General features: G+C 40.8%; 2 protein-coding genes across 3 annotated transcripts in view; one reads left to right on the forward strand and one right to left on the reverse strand.

Annotated features, from left to right (window-relative positions):
• GRSF1 (G-rich RNA sequence binding factor 1) overlaps positions 1 to 14,501 on the reverse strand; it is a 57,782-nt gene extending 43,281 nt beyond the window's left edge. For both annotated transcript variants that reach the window (XM_024993231.2, XM_059887527.1), the window contains exon 1: positions 14,354 to 14,501. The gene's annotated coding sequence lies outside the window, so the exon portion shown is untranslated. The remainder of the gene's footprint in view (positions 1 to 14,353) is intronic.
• A 308-nt stretch (positions 14,502 to 14,809) lies between these two features.
• The window catches only part of MOB1B (MOB kinase activator 1B), a 58,061-nt gene continuing 47,405 nt past the window's right edge, over positions 14,810 to 25,465 (forward strand). The window contains exon 1 of the mRNA NM_001192412.3: positions 14,810 to 14,963. Within this exon, the coding sequence (NP_001179341.1) occupies positions 14,950 to 14,963 (14 nt within the window). The 5' untranslated portion in view covers positions 14,810 to 14,949. The remainder of the gene's footprint in view (positions 14,964 to 25,465) is intronic.

Below are 25,465 nucleotides of genomic sequence, written 5' to 3' on the forward strand. Positions count from 1 at the left end.
CATCAGAAGTGACGGTGTATGGAATACCGTGAAAGAGGATAAGCCTCTCCATGAATCCATAGATGGTTGTTTGGGCATACACTTGATGTACAGAGAAGGACGATCTACATACTATATAGAGGGCCTATCCCATTGAGAACAAAGTGCTGCTCTTCCCATGATGGAAGTGATCCAACAAAAGAAACCTGCACATGGTAGCTGACAAGCCCTGCTCAGGGAATGGCTCTCTAAAAATGGCTCAGTTTCGATTTGGCTCCAGCAACAGAACCACACGCATACAGCAGCTGTAATAGGAATCATGATCTGATTCAGTTCATCATAATTCACAGTTATCCTCCCAAATTCATCTGTCTTCCACAGGCTCTCCCTAACCCTTATTTTACTGCCCAACAGATAACGCTTTTACAGATGGACTTTTTCTTCCTAATGTTGATACAGGCAACTTTTTAGATGTGAACACATCAAGACCAGAAGGAAAATGGAAAAAAAAAAATGGAGATCATTTTTCTTCAAAGCACTACACTGGGAACCTCAGCCATAAAGGAGAAAAAAAAAACAAGCACTTCTATGTTTTTATAATGACAGTTACATTTCTACTGTGCATTTATCCTCACAATCTACAAGATACATAGTAATCTCATTTATTAAACTGGGAAACTAAGATATAGTGAAATTAAGTGACATGACCCAGTCCCATAGCTAGTAGCGTAGAGCAAGATCTTAAGTCCAAGGGTCTGGGGTGGATTTCTCACCCCAAAGCTAATTCTCTTTACACTATACCACATTCTAACAAACAAGATTATTATGTTCTTCATTTTCTTCCCAGAAGATAAGTTACTCTAGTATTGCACTATATAATTTTATTCTTAAAAGAGATATAAGTAGGAGGGTAATGAAAACAGTTAAAATATGTTTGCTGGGACTTTGGTGGCAGTCGGGTGGTTAAGACTGTGTTTCCACTGCTGGGGGCACAAGTTTGATCCCTGGTTGCTGAGCTATGATCGCACATGCTTCTCTGCCAAAAAACCAAAACATAAAACAGAAGCAATATTGTAAAAAAAAAAAAAAAAAGTCAATAAAAACGTAAAAAACTCCACATTGAAAAAATATTTTTTAAAAAAGCAGGGAATAGGGCCGTGGGGGAAGGCAAGGGTACCCCTGATTGGGAGGGAGGGGTACAAGAATTCTGGATGAAGGATGTTGTCCAGGTAGTTCCTGGGTATGTCTGTAGAGGGAGGTTTTCGGTGATACTCTGTAAAAGAAAGTAGAAGAAAAGGAGATCAAAGAAAAATAAAGATGAATTTCATGTACTCACTAGTTCAGCCCCTTCTAAGTTGTTTGAATACTTTTAGCTTTGATAGAAAACTTAGATCATAGTCATAAAACTTGCAAATAGAAATAGTAATTTCTGATTTTTAGAATTAAATTCAAATAGCACTGTCTTAGATCAGTGTTTTTCAATTCATTTTTTCCCACTCCATACTTAGATATTTGTTATATCTAAGTCTGGTTTTCACCTAATATTTTATCTTAAATCAGTGATTCTCAACCAGGGGTGATTTTGCCCCCCGGGGAACATTTGGCAATGTCTGGAGACATCTTTGTTAGTCCTAACTGGGTGCTACTGGCACCTAGTGGCTAGAGGGCAGGGGTACTACTAAACACTTCACAAAACACAGCACAGCCTCTCACCAGGTCAGCAGTACCAAAGATGAGAAATCCTGATTTAAATCAGCTCATGTTTGTTTAAACTCCATCATAACTAACATTTATTGAGCAACAGGATAGATTTTTTATTGAAGTATAGTTGATTTACAATGTTGTGCGAGTTGCTGCTGCTGCTAAGTCACTTCAGTCGTGTCCGACTCTGTGTGACCCCAGAGACGGCAGCCCACCAGGCTCCCCCGTCCCTGGGATTCTCCAGGCAAGAACACTGGAGTGGGTTGCCATTTCCTTCTCCAATGCATGAAAGTGAAAAAGTGAAAGTGAAGTCGCTCAGTCGTGTCCGACTCTTAGCGACCCCATGGACTGTAGCGCACCAGGCTCCTCCGTCTATGGGATTTTCCAGGCAAGAGGACTGGAGTAGGGTGTCATCGCCTTCTCTGTGCTCGTTGCAGGTGTAAGCAAAGTGATTCAGTTATACATAAATATATCTATTTTTTCAGGCTCTTTTCCCTTATAGGTTTTTATGAAATACTGAGTATTATTCCCTGTGCTATACAGTAGGATATTTTAAATACTGTTCAAGTGAATGACATGCAATACTTCTTTGAATTCACAATCTTATGTGGTAGATGACACCATTAAACTTATTTTACAAGTAAGGAAACTGAGGGCTAATTAATTTGTCCAAAGTCAAACAGCCAGAAAGTAGCTGAATCTGGATGGCATGATGCTAGGGATCCTCAGCTTAACCAATATGCCCTATTTTATATCACTACTATAAATGAAAATGAGTATCACATGTCATGTACTAGAAAAACATATAAATAAATCTAATTAGAGCAAAATATTATTAAGCTCTAGCTAGATATTGTTGCCTGCTGAAGCCTCTGGGTCTAAAGAGTGGGGTCTTCTCATGGAAAGGGAGACTTCAGTGTTAGAGAAGTGTTAAAGACATGCTAGAATCAAACCATCGGAGAAGTTGGAGGCACCCACTCCACTGCTCTTCCCTGGAAAATCCCATGGATGGAGGGGCTTGGTAGGCTGCAGTCCATGGGGTCATGAAGAGTCGGACACAACTGAGCGACTTCACTTTCACTTTTCACTTTCCTGCATTGGAGAAGGAAATGGCAACCCACTCCAGTGTTCTTGCCTGGAGAATCCCAGGGACGGGGAAGCCTGGTAGGCTGCCGTCTATGGGGTCACACAGAGTCAGACACGACTGAAGTGACTTAGCAGCAGCAGCATCAAACCATGCTAGCATCAAATTCAGCTGACTGCTCCAATACTTTGGCCACCTGATGCAAAGAGCCAACTCATTGGAAAAGACCATGATGCTGGGAAAGACTGAAGGCAAAAGGAGAAGGGGATGGCAGAGGATGAGATGGTTAGATAGCATCATGGACTCAATGGACATGAATTCAAGCAAACTCCAGGAGATAGTGGAGGACAGAGGGGCCCAGTGTGCTGCAGTCCATGGGGTTGCAGAGTCAGACGTGATTCAGTGACTGAACAACAAACAACAAGCATCAAACCAAGATTTCCTTCTTGACATAATCAGAAGAAATGAAAATGAATTTAAAGGGGACAATTTTCCTATTACATAATTCAATATTACACAACACTGTGTGTCTGACTCTGTGCAATCCTATGGACTGTAGCTTTCCAGGCTCCTTTGTCCACGGGATTCTCCAGGCAAGAATAATGGAGTGGGTTGCCATTTAATTAAATGAGTTATAAAAAACCTTGCAAGAAACTGGCAGAGAATTACACAACAGAATTTGTGTAAATTTCATTTCCTGAAGATCCTGTGGTCTCTTTCCGGCACCAACTTAGATTCTTACATACTTCTGTGATTTGTTATTCAGTTGCTCAGTTGTGTCCAACTCTTTTGCAGCCCCACAGACTGTGGGCTCCTCTGTCCATGGGATTTTCCTGGCAAGAATAATGGAGTGGGTTGCCATTTCCTCCTCCAGGGGATCTTCCATATATAAGCTCTCTAAGAGCCAAGGAAGGACAGGCAGCCACAGTTGGCTCCAGAGTGCCACAGGGAACAAAGAGCTGCTCTATCCAGGGTAACCACTGCGCCCTCCTGGGAGGAAGTGGCCTTTTGAGCCGTGCTGTGTACCACCTCCCTTCTCCTCAATACATCCTGTGAGGGTTGTTGATCGTCCAGGGACAACTTACGGGATTTGCAAGCATGACCCTGAGACAGTAACTCTGCTAGATGACACAGGTCCCTGGAGGTTACCAGAGGGAGGAAAGAGGAAGGAGAGAAAGGGGAGGTTTTCATCTTAGGAACAGAGTAGTGGGTCCATCTTAATTTCTAAACACACACACATTGAATCCAATTTTAGGTCTGCCATATGACCACACAATCATTGAGTTTATGGCAAAAATTTGTACTTTAAATATTCACAGCACCTCCTAGAGGATTGTATTAGTGGTTCTGTGGTATCAGCTGAAGCCAAGTTCAAATAAGCATTGGAAATACTGTTGGCTTTTTAAAAACTTTTTATTTTGTATTGGGGTGTACCCAATTAACAATGTTGTGATAGTTTCAGATGAACAGAAAAGGGACTCAGCCATACATATACATGTATCCATTCTCCCCCAACCTCCCTTCCTAGCCAGGCTGCCACATAACATTGAGCAGAGTTCCATGAGCTATACACTAGGTAATATTGTTTGCTTTTGTCTTTAGAATTTTGATTCTAGAATCTCTTCCTTACTTGATTATGGATATCTTTCTTCTCTTAAAATATTCCTTTAATAAGTCTTGAGATTTCATGCCATAATCATGGATAATTAAAATTCGAATACACCTAGAGAGTAAAAACACTGACAAATTCAGAATATCTCTTGCCCACTAGAATGTAAACTTCTTGGGGGTAAGGACTTAAGTTTTGTACCCTACTAAATCCCCAAACCCTACATAAGTAACTAGCATATAGTTAGTGCTTAATAAATATTGTCAAATGAACAAGAGCTCATGCTAAGGTGTAAATGGTTATAGCAGTCAACATTTCTTTTGCTGCACATGTATTTTTTCATGCCTCTTGGCTTTACATGTGCTGCGTCACCCTTCTGCAGTGCTTTTGTCTGCCTTTTACTCCTCTATCACCTGCCCCTCTTCCTTACTGGGAGAAAGTCTACCAACCCTTTAAGACTTGCTTTTTGGGTAAAACTCTCTTTGACCCCATCTTCTTCCTCACATTAACACTCTTTCACTAGCTGGGCTCCTGTAGTCCTTGGTATATAATCCTGTTATGAGGGATGGCTTTGTGCTGTAATTACTTGTTTACAAGTTAGTCTCTGCCACTAGAAATGAGCCCCTTGACAGTTGTAATGTGGTACATTTCTTTTGTATCCTCACCCTTAACAGTGGTAACTGGTTTACCCTTAACATGGGTAACCGATCTTCAAAAAATTTTATTGACTGACTGAATCTTGTAAGTGGTCCTTTATCCTTCAGGACTCCAGGAAGATCTCAGATCCCTTTTAAGGAGTGTACTATCAGATTACTTCCTTTAAAAGCTCTATTTTGGAGAGGAAATCCTCCTGCCCACTATGGCTTTATTTTACTAAATCTCTTTGTCCTGTACTCAAATAGAATGATTGGTGTGGAAACACAGAGACAGCCTATAAATAAGGGATTTGGATATACTTGTTCAAATTTCAAGGTAGGACTGATTATCTTGGTTGTCTTCTCTATAGATGCTTCCTGGTTGCCCTGATGCCATACAGACCTTAAGGACAGTAATATTCTGGGAGGGTTGGGATACTTCTGCCAAGGAAAAAACAACACTTTGATTATCTGGGACACGATTATTGTTGGTGCAGGACAGGAGAATTATATCTTGTTTTAAAGTAGTAGCTCATGTCTCCAGCTATAAGAGGATTGTGGCCTGCTCAGGTTGCTGTGGTTGTAACTATGGCAACTATGGAAAATATGAGAGAGATGCCAAGAAGATAGTGTGGTAGCAACCAAGGGCAGGAGAGAACAAACAGCCAAGACTAGGGACTGCCCAGGGTCCCTGGAGTCCAGTGGTTGTCTATGTAGGAATTCAAGATCTGATTCCACATTTCATTATTTATTTGTATTGATGCAAATCCCGAACTGCTCATGGTCGATCCCTTTCATTCATCCATTCTGCTTGAAGTTACCCTGAGGAAGGGAATGGAGAGGCAACATGAGTCCTTAGGACAAAACCCAAAGGGCTGCAGAACTTGAGAACAGGCACAATTTAATTACGCCAACTGTGAATTTGTGTGGGTGAAATAACAGCTGCTGATCCTTAGGATATTTTAAGTTGCAGCTAGTTGGGATACTCTTTATGTCTATATATGGTCCTTCATGCTACAGGACCTCATGGAGATGAGTGGGCTAAAAACACAGACTCCTTGAAACTACAGCATCATCTCGTTCTTTGACAGCATGTCAGCAGCCTGCTCTCTGGGAAACTTCAGTGAGGTTAAAAGTTAAGCCTCTCATCTGACATACTCAGCAGGGACTCCTCCATCCCCCACCCCACCCTCCATCGTTGTCCCTAGGTTGTTTTTTTTTTTTAATTAAAGGAGAGACTTATTTGTCAGTCTCCATATATTTTCAAGCTGTTCAGTTACCACCTCTTGTGCACAACATGCACGCCAGGCAAACAAACTTTAAGAGCACAGCAGATTGAAGCAGCAAGCAAGCCCAGCAGATTGAGCCCCCTGAGCCCGTGTGCTATATGAAGCAAACCAAAACACAGCTGGTGGAGTTAATTTTAGGCTTACCGACCTTGGCAATGTTCTATCAACTGGGGAAAAGCAGCTCTGAATAGGTTCAAAAGGAACCTTCCTGTGCCTTCTCCCCAGGCAGCTAACTAGAAAAGAGGCTGTGTGGTTTAAGTTTAATAGGAAAAACAATTAATTATAAACCATGGTAAATTGGACAGATTAAGAAATTCAGTATTTATTAAGCAAGTCCAAGGCCCATGCAAGAAATCTTTTAAGATGTCTGTCCTATGACTAAGATCCTCAATATAACACTCAAAGTAGCACTTTCAGACAAGTTTTGGGCTTCCTTGGTAGCTTAGTTGATAAAGAATTCACCTGCAATGCAGGAGACCCCGGTTCGATTCCTGGGTTGGAAAGATCCACTGAAAAAGGGATAGGCTACCCACTTCAGTATTCTTAGGCGTCCCTAGTGGCTCAGGTGGTAAAGAATCCACCTGCAATGTGGAAGACCTGGGTTCAATCCCTGCATAGGGAAGATCCCCTAGAGAAGGGGAAGGATACCCACTCCAGTATTCTGGCCTGGAGAATTCCATGGACTGTATAGTCCATGGGTTGTAAAGAGTCGGGCACAACTGAGCGACTTCCTTAAAGATTGGCTACTCAAAAACAAAGATAAATTTCTATATCATGGTGCTTTAAGACATCAAAATGGTTTGGCAATGATGAGTGCGGAGGTAAAAGTTTTATTAAATTATGCTGTTTATATAAAATATATCAAGAATTTAAATGCAAGGAGTCAGTTCAGTTCAGTTGCTCAGTCGTGTCTGACTCTTTGTAACCCCAAGGACTGCAGCACGCCAGGCCTCCCTGTCCATCACCAGCTCCTGGAGCCTACCCAAACTCATGTCCATCGAGTTGGTGATGCCATCCAATCATCTCATCCTCTGTCATCCCTTTCTTCTTCTGCCGTCAATCTTTCCCAGCAAAAGGGTCTTTTCCAGTGAGTCAGTTCTTCACATCAGATGGCCAAAGTATTGGAGTTTCAGCTTCAGCATCAGTCCTTCCAATGAATATTCAGGACAGATTTCCTTTAGGATTGACTGGTTAGATCTCCTTGTAGTCCAAGAGACTCTCAATGCAAGGAGTAAACATATATTATTTACTTCTGAATGCACAGGATCCAATTCTCTGACCACCAAAATAGGTGAGGTCCCTGTTAACAGACTCACATACAAAATGAACCTTTCCTTCCTGACACTTATACCGACTTATAATTTTTATTTGACTGCCTGTATTTACCAATGGTCTATAAAATTCATGATGAAGGTAGTGACTATATCCTTGTTTTTTTGCTCATAGAGGCCCATTATAGACAAGAAATACTTGTCATGTTGATAGATGAATGATTTGTACCTCATCATTTCCCTAAACCTGACATTTTATTGCATAAAATTCACCTTCAAAGGAATGAACAGCTTGAAGAGGAAGGTACTGTATGAGGTTTGGGATCAATGGAAGACCTTTCTTCTATTGTAATACCTTATGTGTTTTGATGCTTTACAGTTTTGAGTGATAAGTGAATGCACTGAGAGACACCAAGCTTCACCAATCAATCTTTAATACTTCCATTCAAATAATATGTCCTTGAGAAGCATTTATAACCATTCTCAAGTCTGTCTTTAATGAAGATATAGAATTAAAATCTAAAGGCCATTGATAAGGATCAGGTTGAATTGTTAGTTATGTTAAATGAGATCATGTAGCATGCCAAAATTCACTTAGAATTTATTCATTCATTTTAAACTGAGGTCATTGTGGGAAGGGGGAAAAGAAATGAACTTTACTGAATTCAGATTGTACTTACAAGCTATGTGATTTTGAGAAAATTACATACATAACCTCTCAAAATTAGTTTCCTTATTTATAAAAGAGGGAATATAACACCTAATATCAACCTGATGGGGAAAACAAGAAACATAGAGATAAAATATATGAAAAGCTTAGCAGAATTGGCCTATCAGAAATACTCAGGCTTCCCCTGTGGCTCAGCTGATAAAGAATCCACCTGCAATGCGGGAGACCTGGGTTCTATCCCTGGGTTGGGAAGATCCCCTGGAGAAGGGAAAGGGTTACCCACTCCAGTATTCTGGCCTGGAAAGAGTAGGACACAACTGAGCAACTTTCACTTTCAGAAATACTCAATAAATGGCATGGCAACCCACTCTAGTGTTCTTGCCTGGGGAATCCCCAAGGACAGAGGGGCCTGGAGGGCTACAGTCCACAGGGTCGAAAAGAGTTGGACATGACTGAGCGACTTAGCACACGTTAATATAAAAGCAAAAATAATATTATGTAATAAACTAATTAGATGGAATAATTACTATTTCAACCCAGATACTATGTAACCAAAACACTCCTGCACAAATGAATGCATTTTATCAGGTTACTAAGAATTTGTTGCCCTGGTATACTTTAGCTCAGGTTTGTTTGTCAGGTATCTATTCTTTAAGAAGCAGATCACATTTCTGAATCAGAAGACAAAAGGTACTCAAGAAATACTGAGGCTCAGAGTTAGCCATAGGGTTTGGATTTTGTGTTTCTTCTCTCTGGCATTAGGAACATTTGCTTTTAGTTTTACAGGTAAAAATACCTTTATATATATATATATATGAGTAGAAGAAGCTGGCTAATGTGAGGGCAAGGAAAGAACTCTCTAATCCAAAAATTCATCTTCTATATCAACAATTACAATTTTAAATCCCCGTTAATAGTAATGCTTTTTCTAAATGAGACCTGCTACTTGTTCATTTTCTTTTAATTATGGGAAATTCTAAAACTAAATAAAAAGACACCACAGCATAATCCTTCTCATGTACTTGTCACCTGGCTTTAACAATTCATCTGTATTTCTACTTTCATTCCTCCTCCCATACTATTCTGAAGCACGTTCCAGGCATATTATTTCATCTGCAATTATTTCAGTACGCATTTCTAAAAAAATAAAGGCTCTTAAAAATATAGACACAACATCATCACTGCAATTAATAGTTATTAGTAACATCAAATATCCAATGTTTAAATTTTTTGATTCTCTATAAATGATGCAGACATTTGCTATCGTTCTTTTTGAGATTGCATGTTTGAATCGAGATGCAAATGAACGTATACATTACCACTAGTTGATATGCCTTTTATGTTTCTTTCAACCTCTAAGTTTCTTCAGCTCTATTTTTTCCTTGCGATTCATTTGTTGAAGAAATTAGGTCCTGCATATTTTCCCCACAGTCTGGACTTGCTGCTTCCCTCTATGTTGTGTAATTTAACATGTTCTTTACCATATTCTTCTGTTCCCTGTATTTCCTACAGTTCAGTATATCTCATCGTAGAGGCTTGACTAGGTTCAGCTTCTAGTTTGTTGGCAAGACTTCTTAACAGGTGATGATATATTCTTCTGTTAGGACACGCATAAAGTATGGTTTTCTTTCTTGTAATACCAGCAAGCCATTGGTGATCAATTTCTAGATCCATTTGGGGTTGCAAAATGGTGACATTCTAATAATAAGTCAACCATTCTTATTTCATTTTTTAAAACTGAAATACTTCTATAAGGAGAAATTTCCCCGGATCTACTGTTTGGGAACTTGGCTTTAAAATAACTTGGTGTTATTTTCTTTGGGAAAGGTAACATACTGACATGCTGGCAGTGACCAACTTATCCTATAAAAAGGTATAATGAATCATTTTCTTTAAGACTGTAGAAGCCCTCACCTTGAGAAAAAAGGAGAATATAACTACAACTGAGAGAGAGGAAGTAAATGTTGATAAAAAACCTGAGATTAAAAAAAAAAAAAAAACATATTTGGGAAGAGATGAAAGGAGAAATTTTAGTGCTTACAGGTAGCGCTTTGCTAAGTCTATTCTTATCCAGCATATAAATTCCTATTTGGAAGCTTACTGTAAGGTTTTGAATAATATTTGCTTACTGAGGAGTCCTATATTCTTACCTCCTGTTCAGATCTCTCCCCAGGTTTTGCACAGCACTCAAAGCTCTACCTGACATAGCTACTTTGATGTCTAAAAGACATTTCAGAGCTAACATATCTAACGTGAAACTTTTAGTTTCATCTCAAAATTGTGATTCAGATCTTCCCTATTTCAATAAATGGCAGCACCACCTGCCAGTTACTAAAGACAAAAAAATAGGAGTAGTCTCTGACTCCTTTCCTCTAATCCCTAGAGTCAATCAATCAATCACCAAGTGCTGTTCATTTTCAGATTATTAACTTCTTTCTCTTATCAATGTCGCTACCCTAAACCATGTCACAACTGCTGAGAAATAACTGGACTATTACAATAGTCTTCTGGCATCCATGCTGACATGCTGGCCTCCTCTAGAACATTCTCCACAAGAAGAGAGAGTGACCCTAAAAATGTCAATCAAGGATCATGAGCTGATAACTGTTGAAGCTGTGTGATGGATTCATTACACCAATTTCTTGCCCTGTTTATATGTTTGAACTTTTCCAAATTAAAAAAAATAAAATGATGGGAATTCTCTGGCAGTCCAGTGATTAGGACTCTGTGCTCTCACTGCTGAGGGCCAGGTCAGGGAACTAAAATCCCGTAAGATGTGCTTTACAGCCAAAAATAATAAATTTAAAAAATAAAATAAAACAAAATGTTATTCAGTTTATTTACCTTATTATTATTGTACTTCTTGGATGACTCTTTTATGTTCTTGGAATAAAACTGAAATGTCTTACCTAAGCCTGTGAGCCCCATGTTTACATGTCCTGTGAGCCATGCCTGTGAGCTGTGTTTACATGTCCAGCTTTATCTGATGCCACTCTTCCTGCTCAGGGTGACCCAGCCATAACCAGTCAGTTCTGAGAAACCTTTAAGCTCTTTCTTATCTTAGAGCATGTGTACTTATTATTCCCTCTACTAGAAAATGATCATTCCCTAGCTCTTTGCAAGGTTGGCTCCTTCTCTTCCTTCAAGTTTCAACAAAACTACCCAATCTAAATTAGATCATCCTCCTTTACCATTAATCTCTATCACATTATTCTGTTTATTTTATACCTTACCACAGTTTATAAGTACCTTGTTTGTTTATATATAAATATAAGGTGAATGGCTACCCACTCCAATATTCTTGCCTGGAGAATTCCATGGACAGAGGAGTCTGGCAGGCTTCAGTTATGGGGTGGCTAAGAGTTAGACATGACTGAGCCTTATGCAGATGACACCATCCTTATGGCAGAAAGTGAAGAGGAACTAAAAAGCCTCTTGATGAAAGTGAAAGAGGAGAGTGAAAAAGTTGGCTTAAAGCTCAACATTCAGAAAACGAAGATCATGGCATTTGGTCCCATCACTTCATGGGAAATAGATGGGGAAACAGTGTCAGACTTTATTTTTTTGGGCTCCAAAGTCACTGCAGATGGTAATTGCAGCCATGAAATTAAAAGACGCTTACTCCTTGGAAGAAAAGTTATGACCAACCTAGATAGCATATTAAAAAGTGGAGACATTACTTTGCCAACAAAAGTCCATCTAGTCAAGTTTTTCCAGAAGTCATGTATGGATGTGAGAGTTGGACTGTGAAGAAAGCGGAGTGCCAAAGAATTGATGCTTTTGAACTGTGGTGTTGGAGAAGACTCTTGAGAGTCCCTTGGACTGTAAGGAGATCCAACCAGTCCATTATAAAGGAGATCAGCCCTGGGTGTTCTTTGGAAGGACTGATGCTAAAACTGAAAATCCAATACTTTGGCCACCTCATGCGAAGGGTTGACTCATTGGAAAAGACTCTGATGCTGGGAGGGATTGGGGGCAGGAGGAGAAGGGGACGACAGAGGATGAGATGGCTGGATGGCATCACCGACTCGAAGGACCAGAGTTTGGGTGAACTCCAGGAGTTGGTAATGGATAAGGAGGCCTGCAATTCATGGGGTCGCAAAGAGTTGGACACGACTGAACGACTGAACTGAACTAAGCCACTAACATACACATTGGACGCACACTTGTTTATTACAATAAGAAATTAACTTAAATGAATAGTTAAAGATATCTGAAGGTACAGGACTTCCTTGGTGGTCCAGTGGCTAAGACTCTGTAGGCCCAACACAGGGGGCTGGGGTTCAATTCCTAGTCAGGGAACTAGATCCCACGTGCCACAACTAAGAGTTCGCATGCTGCAGCTAAGGATCCCGCATGCCACAACAAAGATCGAGGATCCCAAGTGCTGCAACTAAGACTTGGTGCAGCTAAGCAAATAAATACCTTTTAAAAAAGATATTTTAAGGCATATACCCACATTCTATTCTACTCATATTAAAACTCCAATTCTGTGAGAAACTGGTGGATAGAATACAAATTTTAATCATCTTGCTTCATAAACACGGATTTATAAGCAAAGTAAGATTCTGATCAGGAGAGTTACTTCTTGAAATTGAAATTTTAGGAAGATAGTAGTATGCAATATCACCAATATGGATTGGTGAAGGAGAAAGCAGAATTAGAAATCTCTGAATATACCCTCTCTTTGGTTCTAAATTGCCAAATATTTTCAAGTGCTGAATAATTTTAAGTCACAGTCACTGTTTAATTTAAATGCCCAACCTCTGAAATTATATTTTTTATCACTAACATGACACCTCTCTCATTTTTACCACCAATACATCATGTAAGTTTTATCAACTCTTCAGTTCAGGCAATTCTCCTAGTGGGATGATAAAGAAAAACTCAGCAAGTATTTTTGCAGATTTTGTCCTTTGCCAATCATTGTACTTATTCAGAGTCATAGGATTCATTTATATTTAGTTACACCAAAAACAGGCTACATAAGCCAGTCTACCAAACCAATGAGCAGACAGAAACTGTCTGCAAGTCATCTAAAGGATGTCCCTGGCATGACAGAATTTTAGAACTGGAAGATACCTTAGAGATTATGTAATAATCCAAAACCTCATTTTAAAGGGGGTGAGATTGTTCTAATAGATTTACAAACTTACTCTTCCCAAAGTAAAAGATAATATCCTAATCTGGTAATGCAAGTCTTATTTTCAGAAGACACTTAAGGAATTGAATAGTAAATCTGTATCATATTAAAATCTAGAACACAGGGCTTTTATGTCATAAATCCATTATTTTTGTTATAGTAAGATAATGCCTCCTTTTCCCTCTTTTCCAGCATTTTTCCTTTAATCTTTTCAAATTATTCCAGTGACCTCTGCTGTTCCTCAGATAGTACTGAGACTAATATTTTCTTGTTTTTTTTAAAAATGGTTTGCTTTATCAACATGCCAAACTTATAGTACATAAAGTCAACAGAACACATTTCAACAGAACACGTTTCATACTGGCATCTCCTTCAAGTCTTCCTAAGAGCCCAAGGTGGGTTACAAGCTATATAAAATTAAGTTTTGTTCAAATTCTTTGAAAAGTTACTTGTAGATTTGATGGATCTCATAAGGAAAGAAGATGGACATCTTTCAGTAAAATAAATGGATACCCAAATTCATAATGCTGTGGAAGGCTGGTTATCAGTCCGCAACGTCCATTAAGCATTTATTCGGCTCAAGCGTATTATTGCCATTAGGCACTCTGATGCACAAAACATTCTAGAAGCTAGAAGGAATTCAGTGCCCCTTACAGAGGAACTTGCATTTCACATAGTTAAGGGACCCAGGTCAAAGCTTTATAACCTACAATATCTGCTCAACATACCTTGAGTATGTCACCACAGCAGTTTTCCCGGCTGCTGATGACAGCCCCAGTCTCCTGCAGAGGCAGTGTTGGACCCTGGCTATCTCCTAGTTCTGGCTTTTAAATAAGCCCATAAAACAACCCACTTAGATCCTTTCCTCTCTTCGGGCGGAACCACACCCAAACCATTCCTACCAGATGAAATTCACTCCTCTTTTTACATACTTAGCAGAGAGACTCCACAGCCTTTCATCTGGGCACTCACAGTGGGCAGAACTCTGCTGGCAATTCCATCCCTCAGTGCAGGACCCTGACATCCCAGAGTTGAAGCCAACTTCCTTCCAGATCGCTGACACCCAGCTAAGCAGCTTGGAGCGCTCTGCCACCGCCCACAACCTCCAACGGGGTGGACTGGGCTCGACAGGCCGGGCAGCCACCCGGCACTGGCGGGGCGTGGTCCGCGGCTGCCTAGGTGTCCAGAACGTTGGGGACCAGGGGATCGCAGCGGGAGGGGCGGGGTGGGCGCCCTCCGCTCTCGCGAGAGCTCACGAGGTGGGGGCTGCGAGGGGCTGGGGACCGGGAGGTGCGGGAGCGCGCGGCGGCCCTTCTCGGGGGAGCAGGCGAACGGCCCTTTCCCCGCCTTCTTTTCCTTCCCCTCCCATTGAGTGATTCAAGCCGTGCGGTTCCCACTTCCGCCCCCTCTGCGAGCCATTGGAACTAGCGAAGCCAAACAAGTTGCGGCCGCCGAGCAGCTGGCGCTCCCCGCCTCCTCCTCTTCTCCTCCTCCTTGCTCTCCAGGCCTAGCCACTGCCGTCCCGAGGCCCCGCGACCGCCGAGCCCGCAGCCCAAGCCGCGGCCAACATGAGCTTCTTGTTGTGAGTAGCCAGGCCCCGCGCGCGCCGGCTTTGTTCAGGCAACCTGGGCCGCGGCCCCCGCCCGCCCGCCTGGCCCCGCGCCGGGCAGGTCTCCGGGAACCTGTCCCGAGAGCTCGCGCTGCCTCACCGCTGCCGCCTCCCGGGCCGGCTTCGAGCACGCGGGGAATCTCCAGCCCCCAAGGAAGCTCTTTATCCCCGGACCCCGAGTCCCGACAACCTCGATGGATGCCTGCGGCCGCGTTTCTCTACCACCCCATACCCTCCTCTCTCTCTTTTGCGTTTGTTTGTTTGCACGCTCTACAGGGATACCTCCCACTCTTCCGCGTGACCAGTACCCGAGGCGTGCAGGGTCGCCTGTTTCCCTCTCCCCTGGCCATTGCTTTTTCCTGGATCCCAACCACAGAAAATAGAGCTTTAACCTGTCCCCCTAGCATCCTTTACACTCCCCTCGTAGGTTTTAGGAGTGGGTAGTTGGGGCGACAAGTCTCGTGGCTGTAACACACTTAACGCGGCTGCTGGCTGGTCGGGATCCCTTGGTGACAGCCAGGGGTCTTGGGGATGGAGCTCCTGGCTTTCCCGAGGTGCCCCTCCTCCCTGCGTGCTCCCCTGAAGAGCACGGGCTTTTATCTTTCTAGACAATCACCATATAGGGTCTGGTCGTGTGCCCTGGGTTGATTAGGTCCGCTGGGGAGTTAATGATTTGTAAATGCCAACTCCGCGTCACTTTTAGTGCTGGTCATTATTTCCCTTACTTATCTTCAATTGCAGACGAATTGAGGGGGATGGGCAGAAAGATGGGGTGGCTGGAAGGGAGTATGGTGGCAGCAAACAAGCCTCAGGTCCTCTGAAAACAGACCTTAATGCTTTGGGGGACTGCTTTTTTGAAGGCTTGGTTGTGATTCACCTCTGTTTAATCTGTGGTTAGAAAACTAGTAAAAATTAGGAGATTGAAACCCACCCCATATGCTCTTTTACTGTTGTGGAGAAAATTAGCATTTAAAGATCTATTTTTTTGTCCCAACTTTCTTTTCCTGCCTCCCATGATTTTTCATCATCACACTGGCACCTGAATCCTGAGAACTTAATTCACCCTTATTTCCACAAGCTTATATCTAGAATGTTAATCCTTTTTAGGATGTTTAAGCAAAACTGAGATATCACAGAGGCTAACAGGCAGGTTAGACTTGCTAGTATTTCTGATATGCACAGGGTAGTGAGAGGCCTGGCTTGTCAACCTGCCTTAACACGTTTGAGCTTGTGAAACGTCTTTCTTAGGCTCATCCTGGAAGTTGATTCTGAGTTTGTCAGCTAGGTAGTACTAGATGAGAGGACTGAGTGACTTCATAAAAATCTTCATTTCTTATTTTAGTTTCAGTCAACAAATAAAACATCTCAGCTTGAAACTTTTCATCTTGAGTATTTTTTTTACGTTGCTGATGTTTGATTTCTTCAAGAATTTAAAAGCCATCTTTGAGATAGCAGTTAGATGGTGTCCTTGACTGCTTCTGATGGGCCTTTGTCTCTGAGAACTCATAGCTAACATTGGCTGAAGCAGGGAAGAACCATATTTGGCTGAAACCAGGAGATAGAGAAAGTTTTGGTGGTATTTTCTGAGTATAAATACAATATTATCCTACTCTTCTGTGGCTCAGTATTTGATAATTACAGAAATGCTGTGGATAAATTCATTTTCCTGAAACATATTAGCTACATAAATCATAAAAAAGAATCTTGTCATAGTTAATGTATATAGTACATGGGCTTTTCAAGGGGCACAGTGGTGAAGAATCCACCTGCCAAGCAGGAAACATGGGTTTGATCCCTGGGTCTAGAAGGTTCCCTGGAGAAGGAAATGGCCACCCACTCCAGTATTATTGCCTGGGAAATCCCATGGACATAAGAGATTGACGGGCTACAGTCCATGTGGTCACAAAGAGTCTGACACAAGTTAGCTTCTAAACAACAATAATTTGGAACACAGTTTTTCAGTCAAGTCACATGTAGCCGTTAATTAATTCTCAAAGTATTTTGTCCACGTGCTTGACTGTCCAAAAAAGTTAATCTAATATTTTTGGTTTTGATTTTCGTCCACTAGTAGTTTTAAAATATGGAGTAGAGAAATATTGATAATTATCAGAAGTATAGGAACAAAGTTTTGGTTATTATCTATTCATTATTTGGTATAGTTTCCTGGATATTATTTCTGTTCCAACGTATAAGCAGAGAAAGTAAAGTAAAAGCTGCACTTCAGGAGTTAAATACAAATATTTTCCCCAGTTCTTGGAAGCTTGCTTGTAAGGCTGCCATAAGTGGATGAAGGTGAGGGAATAGGGCAATGTGAGATACACATATAAAGGTAATGACTCATAACTTTTGCAGGCTGTAAGATAGAAGGAAAGAATTATTGGTTTTTAAAAATCATTCATATGCAGGCACTGGTGTAGGCACTGGGAATCATTTCTGAACAAAACAGATGAAAATTCCCGCTTTAGTGGAGCTTATTTTCTGGTACATGACCATAAACACTGAACATCAGTACCTTTTATAGTATGGTAGGAGGTTGTCAGTGGACCAGAGTCCCTGATAAAGATGTTTTAGATAGGAAGTGAAGTAATTTTAGGTAATCCTCGGGGGAGGTGTTTAGATAATCTGCAGCAGTGATACCTTCGTGTAGCTTTTATACAAATGGCTCAGAGTAAATTTGCACTTCATAGATGAATCTGACTGGGACAAAGCTTTGGTTGTGCTCCATATTGGCCTGTGTATGTCTTCAAATTTAGCTGAACTCCCAGATGGTGCATACAAAATCTTTACAGGAACCTAATTTAACTTTGTAGACTCAAATCTTTAAACACATCCTTAGCACCTGCTGTGTGCTAGGCATTGTGCAAGATGTGAGACTCCAGAAATGGTAGACAGTGTATAAATAGTCATCTGTAAGAGATGCTATGCAAGCCCAGGGATCCAGAGAATACAGAGCATTTTGTCCTGTCCTTTCATGGAAGAAATGATGAATGGAAGGTATAACAGGAGTTCTCTAAAAGGGGAAATGGGAGCTTTCAGTCAGAGGAAGCATCGGGAGGCATGAAGTTGCCCGTGAATTCTCCATTTTGTTCAGGTTTGTTCAAGAGGCTGTAGAATTGGGGACTTGGATAGGATGTTTCAGTAACACAGCCTACTCCCCACATCTTGCTCAAGTGGCAAAATCCCAACTTCAGGTTACTCACCTAATTGTTAGCCTGGGTAGAATCGGAACACAGTTTTCTTGATTTAGGGCTTTTCCTATCCTGATGTTTAATGAGTATAAAATTAAGGGAGATGTAGGATCAGAGTGAGTTCTTAACAGTATCATTCAACAAATATTAATATATAGTGTGTTCTCTTTGTTTCTAGCATTTTTAGATTGCAGGTCTCTTTCGACATGTAATTCCACAGAAACATTTGACTAGGAAAAATGAAGTGAAAGTCACTCAGTTGTATCTGACTCTTTGTGACCCCTTGGACTGTAACCCACCAGACTCCTCTGTCCATGGAGTTCTTCAGGCAAGAATACTGGAGTGGGTTGCCATTTCCTTCTCTAGGGGATCTTTCAGACCCAGGGATTGAACTCGGGTCTTCTGCATAGCAGGCAGTTTCTTTACAGATTGAGCCACCAGGAAAGCCCCCCAAGGTATAATTTCCTAATGTAAGACTACTCAGTTGGAACAGAGTTTAAATATAGTTAACTTTAAAATGGAAATTCATAGGAAAGGTGGTTTAGGAATGTGAATGAATATAAGCCAAACCTGTTTCTGTATAGGAAGAAACAAAGAGGTTGGGCAAGGAAGGAAGAAAGAAAAGAAATATTTATTAAGTATTATGGTGGGCCACTGCCATTTGTGTTTTCAAAAAAATAGCAGTTTAGGAAAGGGGACCCAGGTTTTCAGCTGTGTTAATATCTGTCCCTCCGTCTGTCTCTTCTGCTTCTCTCTTCTCCTTTCTTTCAAAGACCCCTCCATCCCACCCATCCCAGCATCTTTGTTTTCATTCAGACGATTTAACTGATTTTAGTACCTGAACATCGTCACCTATAAAAGAAACTCATAGTAAAATAACCTAAGTGCTATGTACCAGGCACTAAATGCTTTAAATAAGTAGTTTAATAACAAATAGGAACTCCATTTTTACAGATGAAGAAACTGACAAAGAGAAGTTAAATAATTTGCTCGAAATTCTGTGGCCAGTCCGTGGGGTAGCTGGATTTTAAATCCTGGCAGTCTCAATCCAGAGAATCTGCCTCATATTACCTTTATCTATAATTGATAAAATTATATAAAAAGGTAGTGTTCAAACGGGCCTTGTTTTTCAGAGAAGTCTTCCATTACCAGGTATTAATATCTCGTACTGTTAGGACTGTTTTCTAAGGTTCATCAAGAATGTAATGGTGGAAGAGAAAATCAGATCAGATCAGTCACTCAGCCGTGTCTGACTCTTTGCGACCCCATGAATCGCAGCACGCCAGGCCTCCCTGTCCATCACCAACTCCCGGAGTTCACTCAAACTCACGTCCATCGAGTCCGTGATGCCATCCAGCCATCTCATCCTCTGTCGTCCCCTTCTCCTCCTGCCCCCAATCCCTCCCAGCATCAGAGTCTTTTCCAATGAGTCAACTCTTTGCATGAGGTGGCCAAAGTACTGGAGTTTCAGCTTTAGCATCATTCCTTCCAAAGAAATCCCAGGGCTGATCTCCTTCAGAATGGACTGGTTGGATCTCCTTGCAGTCCAAGGGACTCTCAAGAGTCTTCTCCAACACCACAGTTCAAAAGCATCAATTCTTCGGCGCTCAGCCTTCTTCACAGTCCAACTCTCACATCCATGCATGACCACAGGAAAAACCATAGCCTTGACTAGACGAACCTTTGTTGGCAAAGTAATGTCTCTGCTTTTGAATATGCTATCTAGGTTGGTCATAACTTTCCTTCCAAGGAGTAAGCGTCTTTTAATTTCATGGCTGCAGTCACCATCTGTAGAAACCTTTAAATTTAAATAATACTTTAACATTATTTTTAACTTTTAGTGGATGAATAATACACATTTTGGTGAAATCACAAAATACTGATAAGAAAAGGAAGAAAATAAAAATCTCTTATAATTGCACCTTCAGAGATAGCTATTGTATTTTGTGATGTTACTTCCTAATCTTTTCCATCATGTTTTGTTTGTATATATTTAAAAATATACAAATGGATCTCTACTGTGCATAGATCAAGTTTTTCACCTGTGAATTTTTTATGTCAGTATACTACTGCAGCATCGCTTTGAGTGTCTATTGACCAAGTATTATCTTAACAGTTTTGTTGTTTGTTAACCCAATTAATATGGTATGTTTGTTTTGCAGAGGGAATTGAAGTCAGTTTGGTCATGTTTTCAGAACTGTAGTTTTGGGAATTGTGACTACTTGGCTGGCCTTGGTTTACTTTTACCATCTGATACAGAGTTGCATTTGTTTTACATTACTGAGTGCAAAATAATCACTGTTTGATTACTTTTACCATTAATGATTTTTTTTCTTGATATAAAGAGTTCTTGTACCTTTAGAGTTTTGGATGTATGAAAACACATGTAATACTTCTCTTTAGTTGTATATTTGATTAGGAGATATTGAAGTGGGGCTTTCCTGATGGCTCTATGTGTAAAGAATCTGCCTGCAATTCAGGAGACACAAGAGACTCTGGTTTAATCTCCAGGGAAGATCCCCTGGAGAAGGAAATGGCAAACCCCTGCAGAATTCTTGCCTGAAAAATCCCATGGACAGAGGAGCCTGACAGGCTATAATCCAAAGGGTTATAATTAATATTTACTTTTTAGGAGCTGTTTTGGGACTATATACCTATCCCCTTCCTCATTCCATTTTCACCTACGAGTTCTGATGTCTGTTGAAATTTCTTTTCTGTATTATTATTATGATGCTTGACAATGTTCTCATCCTATCACTGCTTTTATATTTATTATGTGACATTTTTACTGTAAGGGAGCCTTTATCCATTCCATTAATTAATTTTTTAATATCAGCATGGGCTCATGGGTTTCTGTTTTATTTAATGAGTTAATTTTGACCATCATAGCTTATTTTGGTGCTCAGATTGTCTCAGTTTTGGCTAGTGGGAGTCCTCTTGAGGCTGTCTTCTGGGTCCCTTTGATTCGTTCCTGTCTTTCTCTGAGCACTCCATTCCTTACAGCACCATCAGACATTCCCGGTTTATCGTACACTTTCCATGCCTCAACCCTGGGGCGGACCACTTCCCTGAGGGCCTTGGTTCTAGCCAGCAGTGGATAGTATTTGGGAACCAGAATTTAGGTGATAGGTGTCCTCATTACTGCAGATGTTTTGCTGCTCCCGGCCATCTCATTGGCCAATGCTAGAAAAATCCATACCCACACGAATTTAAATCCAAATACTTTTTCTATGTCTGTTCACCTGTATTAAATGAATTCACACTAATACTTGTAGTTCTGAGCACAAGGTTCCTCAGAGTCTCGTCTCTTTACATATTTTTCACTTCCTTCTTTGTCAGTGAGAAACCTGGCTCTTATACTCAGTATACTTAGTTGTTCAGACCTCTCTGTCTGAAGTGATTCTCCTAACTCTGCCTGACCACCTCTCTTGTGGCTTGGCCTCCAGCTGTCATCCAGCCACCATTACTCCTCTCTTGAGCACATGTGGACCCCCACTTCGCTGTAATAAGGATGAAAGCAGTCTGATACTCCATTGTGTGTGGTATGAGTGTGATAGTAATCTAATTTATTTCCCCATGGATCCTGTGTTTAAGACTGATACCTCAGACATGTTGGGAGGATAGTTTATCCTGAATGTAAAAGTTCTAGCTCAATAAATTGTAGTTCCATGTAGCAGTGGTATCTAGTTTGTTGTCAACATCTCAACAGTGTGATGGTTTCTTGTAGCTGTTCTTGTTTTTTATAAACATAGTCATCATTTCTGATGACCAAATCAGAGCCAATTTCTATAGGTTTATTATCATATGTATTAGTGCTACTTTGATTTTCTGAAATTAGAACTTAAAAGCAGGAGTTTGAAGGTAAATAAACATATTTGGGTAATAGTCTAAGAACCTCATAGCCAGGTGGCCTTATTCTTATTATTTGCAGTGGAAAGACTGGGTCTTATTTTATTGCTACTATTGTTTTTATCTTTTTCCCTAAGTTCTCCTGTTCTCAAACTGAAATTTGATGAGAACAGTTTAGTAGTTGTAGTATTGGGTATTGATTTTTGTGAGTTTCTTTGTGGGGATAGTTAATGGTTTAACTTAAATACTTTTTATTATTCAGTATAAACATAGAATAAAGTGGAAGCAGTAGGAGTCAAAGTCTTTTATGACAACTTTTCTGGAGTCTTGATGCCCAGATCATGTTCAAGACAGGTGGGCAGCAGCATGATCCCCTCTTTAGAGAATCTGTTTGCTGGTGGCCTGTATCATTAGATTTAACTACTAAAGTAGCTCTTTGTTTAAAAACTCCCCACTGGTTATAGGTTTTACTCACATATGCCTGGCTCCATTCTCCCTAGCCCTTCCTCAAACCCTACCAAATGTTCAGCTGGTTCTCTTAGTTTCAGCTCTTAGAAATTGCACTTTTGAGCCAGTGAACAACAAACCATTTTGTCAAAACTGAAGTCTCTCAACTGGAGCACGGCATTGTTTGGAGTACTGATGCTTGTGTCTCCACCCTATTTGTTAAGGACTCCCAAAGGAGTCTTTATCTGTCAGACTGTTCAACCTTTAAATCAATCCTTTCTTAAACTTTTCAAGCTTTTAATTTAAGAAATGGCAATTTATCAAGAACTGCAATTTAAAAAAAAATTTTTTTTTTTTTTTCAGATTATAGTGAGAGCCAAACTACCAAAAAATACAATTCTAAGTGGCTAGACATTGGGAAGGTGTTCCTCGGTTGAACTGTACTAATTTTAGCTTTTGCTGAAGTGGGAGCATCTTTGTAAGGTGTTGGGACTATATTGTCAAATGATGACTAGGTTCTAGAGATACCTTTACCCTTTTTTGTCATTGAATATTTAAAAGAAAGTATCACTGTCATTTCATTTAGCACCATTGGGACGAAAGGTTACTCTTGACCCTCTGGTGACAGAAGGTCATCTCCTGGGCTGAGGAGATCAATATCTATATATAACTCTTGAGAAGTCTACTTTAGACAAAGCTGGAGCTTTGGCATCACTTAGGAGATGGGAATACAAGACCACCTGACCTGCCTCTTGAGAAACCTATATGCAGGTCAGGAAGCAACAGTTAGAACTGGACATGGAACAACAGACTGGTTCCAAATAGGAAAAAGAGTACGTCAAGGCTGTATATTGTCACTGTGCTTATTTAACTTATATGCAGAGTACATAATGAGAAATGCTGGGCTGGAAGAAGCACAAGCTGGACTCAAGATTGCCAGGAGAAATATCAATAACCTCAGATATGCAGATGACACCACCCTTATGGCAGAAAGTGAAGAGGAACTCAAAAGCCTCTTGATGAAAGTGAAAGTGGAGAGTGAAAAAGTTGGCTTAAAGCTCCACATTCAGAAAATGAAGATCATGGCATCTGGTCGTATCACTTCATGGGAAATAGATGGGGAAACAGTGTCAGACTTTATTTTTGGGGGCTCCAGAATCACTGCAGATGGTGGCTGCAGCCATGAAATTAAAAGACTCTTACTCCTTGAAAGAAAAGTTATGACCAACCTAGATAGCATATTAAAAAGTGGAGACGTTACTTTGCCAACAAAGGTCCGTCTAGTCAAGGCCATGGTTTTTCCATGGTCATGTATGGATGTGAGAGTTGGACTGTGAAGAAAGCTGAGTGCCAAAGAATTGATGCTTTTGAACTGTGGTGTTAGAGAAGCCTCTTGAGAGTCCCTTGGACTGCAAAGAGATCCAACCAGTCCATTCTGAAGGAGATCAGCCCTGGGATTTCTTTGGAAGGAATGATGCTAAAGCTGAAACTCCAGTACTTTGGCCACCTCATGCAAAGAGTTGACTCATTGGAAAAGACTCTGATGCTGGGAGGGATTGGGGGCAGGAGGAGAAGGGGACAATAGAGGATGAGATGGCTGGATGGCATCACTGACTCGATGGATGTGAGTCTGAGTGAACTTCGGGAGTTGGTGATGGACAGGGAGGCCTGGCATGCTGTGATTCATGGGGTCGCAAAGAGTCAGACATGACTAAGTGACTGAACTGAACTGAACTGACTGAGGAGTGATTTTAAAAAGCACCTTCAAGTTTGAGAAGTTTTAGACAATAGTAAGTGGAGTTTGTCTGTATATTGAGTTAAATGATTCAAAATAAAGAAGAAAATTCTTTGGTGTTCAGCATAACACTACCTCTGTCCTTGAGAGACTCTGCGAGGCCCTGACAAAGATTCTTTACTTGACCACACTTTGGTCAGGTCTTGAACCTTGTCCTAGGCCTATCTGTGCACTTCCTTATAAAAAGTCTAGCTTTAGTAAGAACCCTGCTGGTCAGTTTAACTAGAATCCCCTGCCACCCTCAGGATCTGATCTGCTTCCTCATCCACCACCATCCCTCAGGTGATGTCTGATCACCTCGGCCTGTGTTCAACAAGAATCCTGTTCAGTTCAGTTCAGTCGCTTAGTCATGTCCGACTCTTTGCGACCCCATGGACTATTAAGAATCCTGTTAAGTCAGTTTAACCAGGACTGCCCCCCGACCCAGCCCCGTTCCCCTGATATATTGTCTTGGTAATTTTTTCATTCACCCCTGCACCTTGCTCCTTGGTTATAAGTTCCCACTTGCCTTACCAATGCTGTATTTGGAGTGGAACTCAATCTGTCTATCCTACTGTAAAATCCCACTGCAGTAGCCCCTATAGCTGCCTGATTGTTCCTGAATAAAGTCTGCCTTAACCATTTTTAACAAATGTCAGTGAGTATTATTTTTTCTTTAACAGTCCTCAAGGTTAAATTCTCTGGTTGTCTTTACACACATATAATTATTTATAATTATTATTTAAGGTCTTATCCTCTTTCCTAGACTGTAAGTTTCATGAGGTTTGTTCACTGTTTTATTTCCCAGCATGTTAGTACATGTTTGGCATGTACTTGCTTGGCAAGTATGTCCTCAGTAGATAGATATTTTTGATTAACTGAAGGTTGTCATAGAACAGTGGCTTGTGAGTGAGGAGACCTGGGTTTTAAGAGTCTTTGGTCTGTCACTGGCCATGTGACTTTGGACACATCAGTTAATTTTTTCTGTTTTCTCTGTTTACTGGGGCTAAAGAAATGCCTGTGCCATTGGGTAAATGTGAGAATTAAATGAGAGAATGTATATGGAGGTTTTCAACAACCAGAGAATCCTGTACATGAAATTCCCAAGCCAGTATGTAAACTCTTTCTGAATTCAGATTTTTTTTAGCTATCTTGGCATGGTATTGCTGAATATTACAATACGTATTTATTGGCATCGCCTGTGTATAATAAGCAGA

The sequence above is a fragment of the Bos taurus genome, chromosome 6 (genome assembly GCF_002263795.3).
Source record: "Bos taurus isolate L1 Dominette 01449 registration number 42190680 breed Hereford chromosome 6, ARS-UCD2.0, whole genome shotgun sequence".
Lineage (NCBI taxonomy): Eukaryota > Metazoa > Chordata > Mammalia > Artiodactyla > Bovidae > Bos > Bos taurus.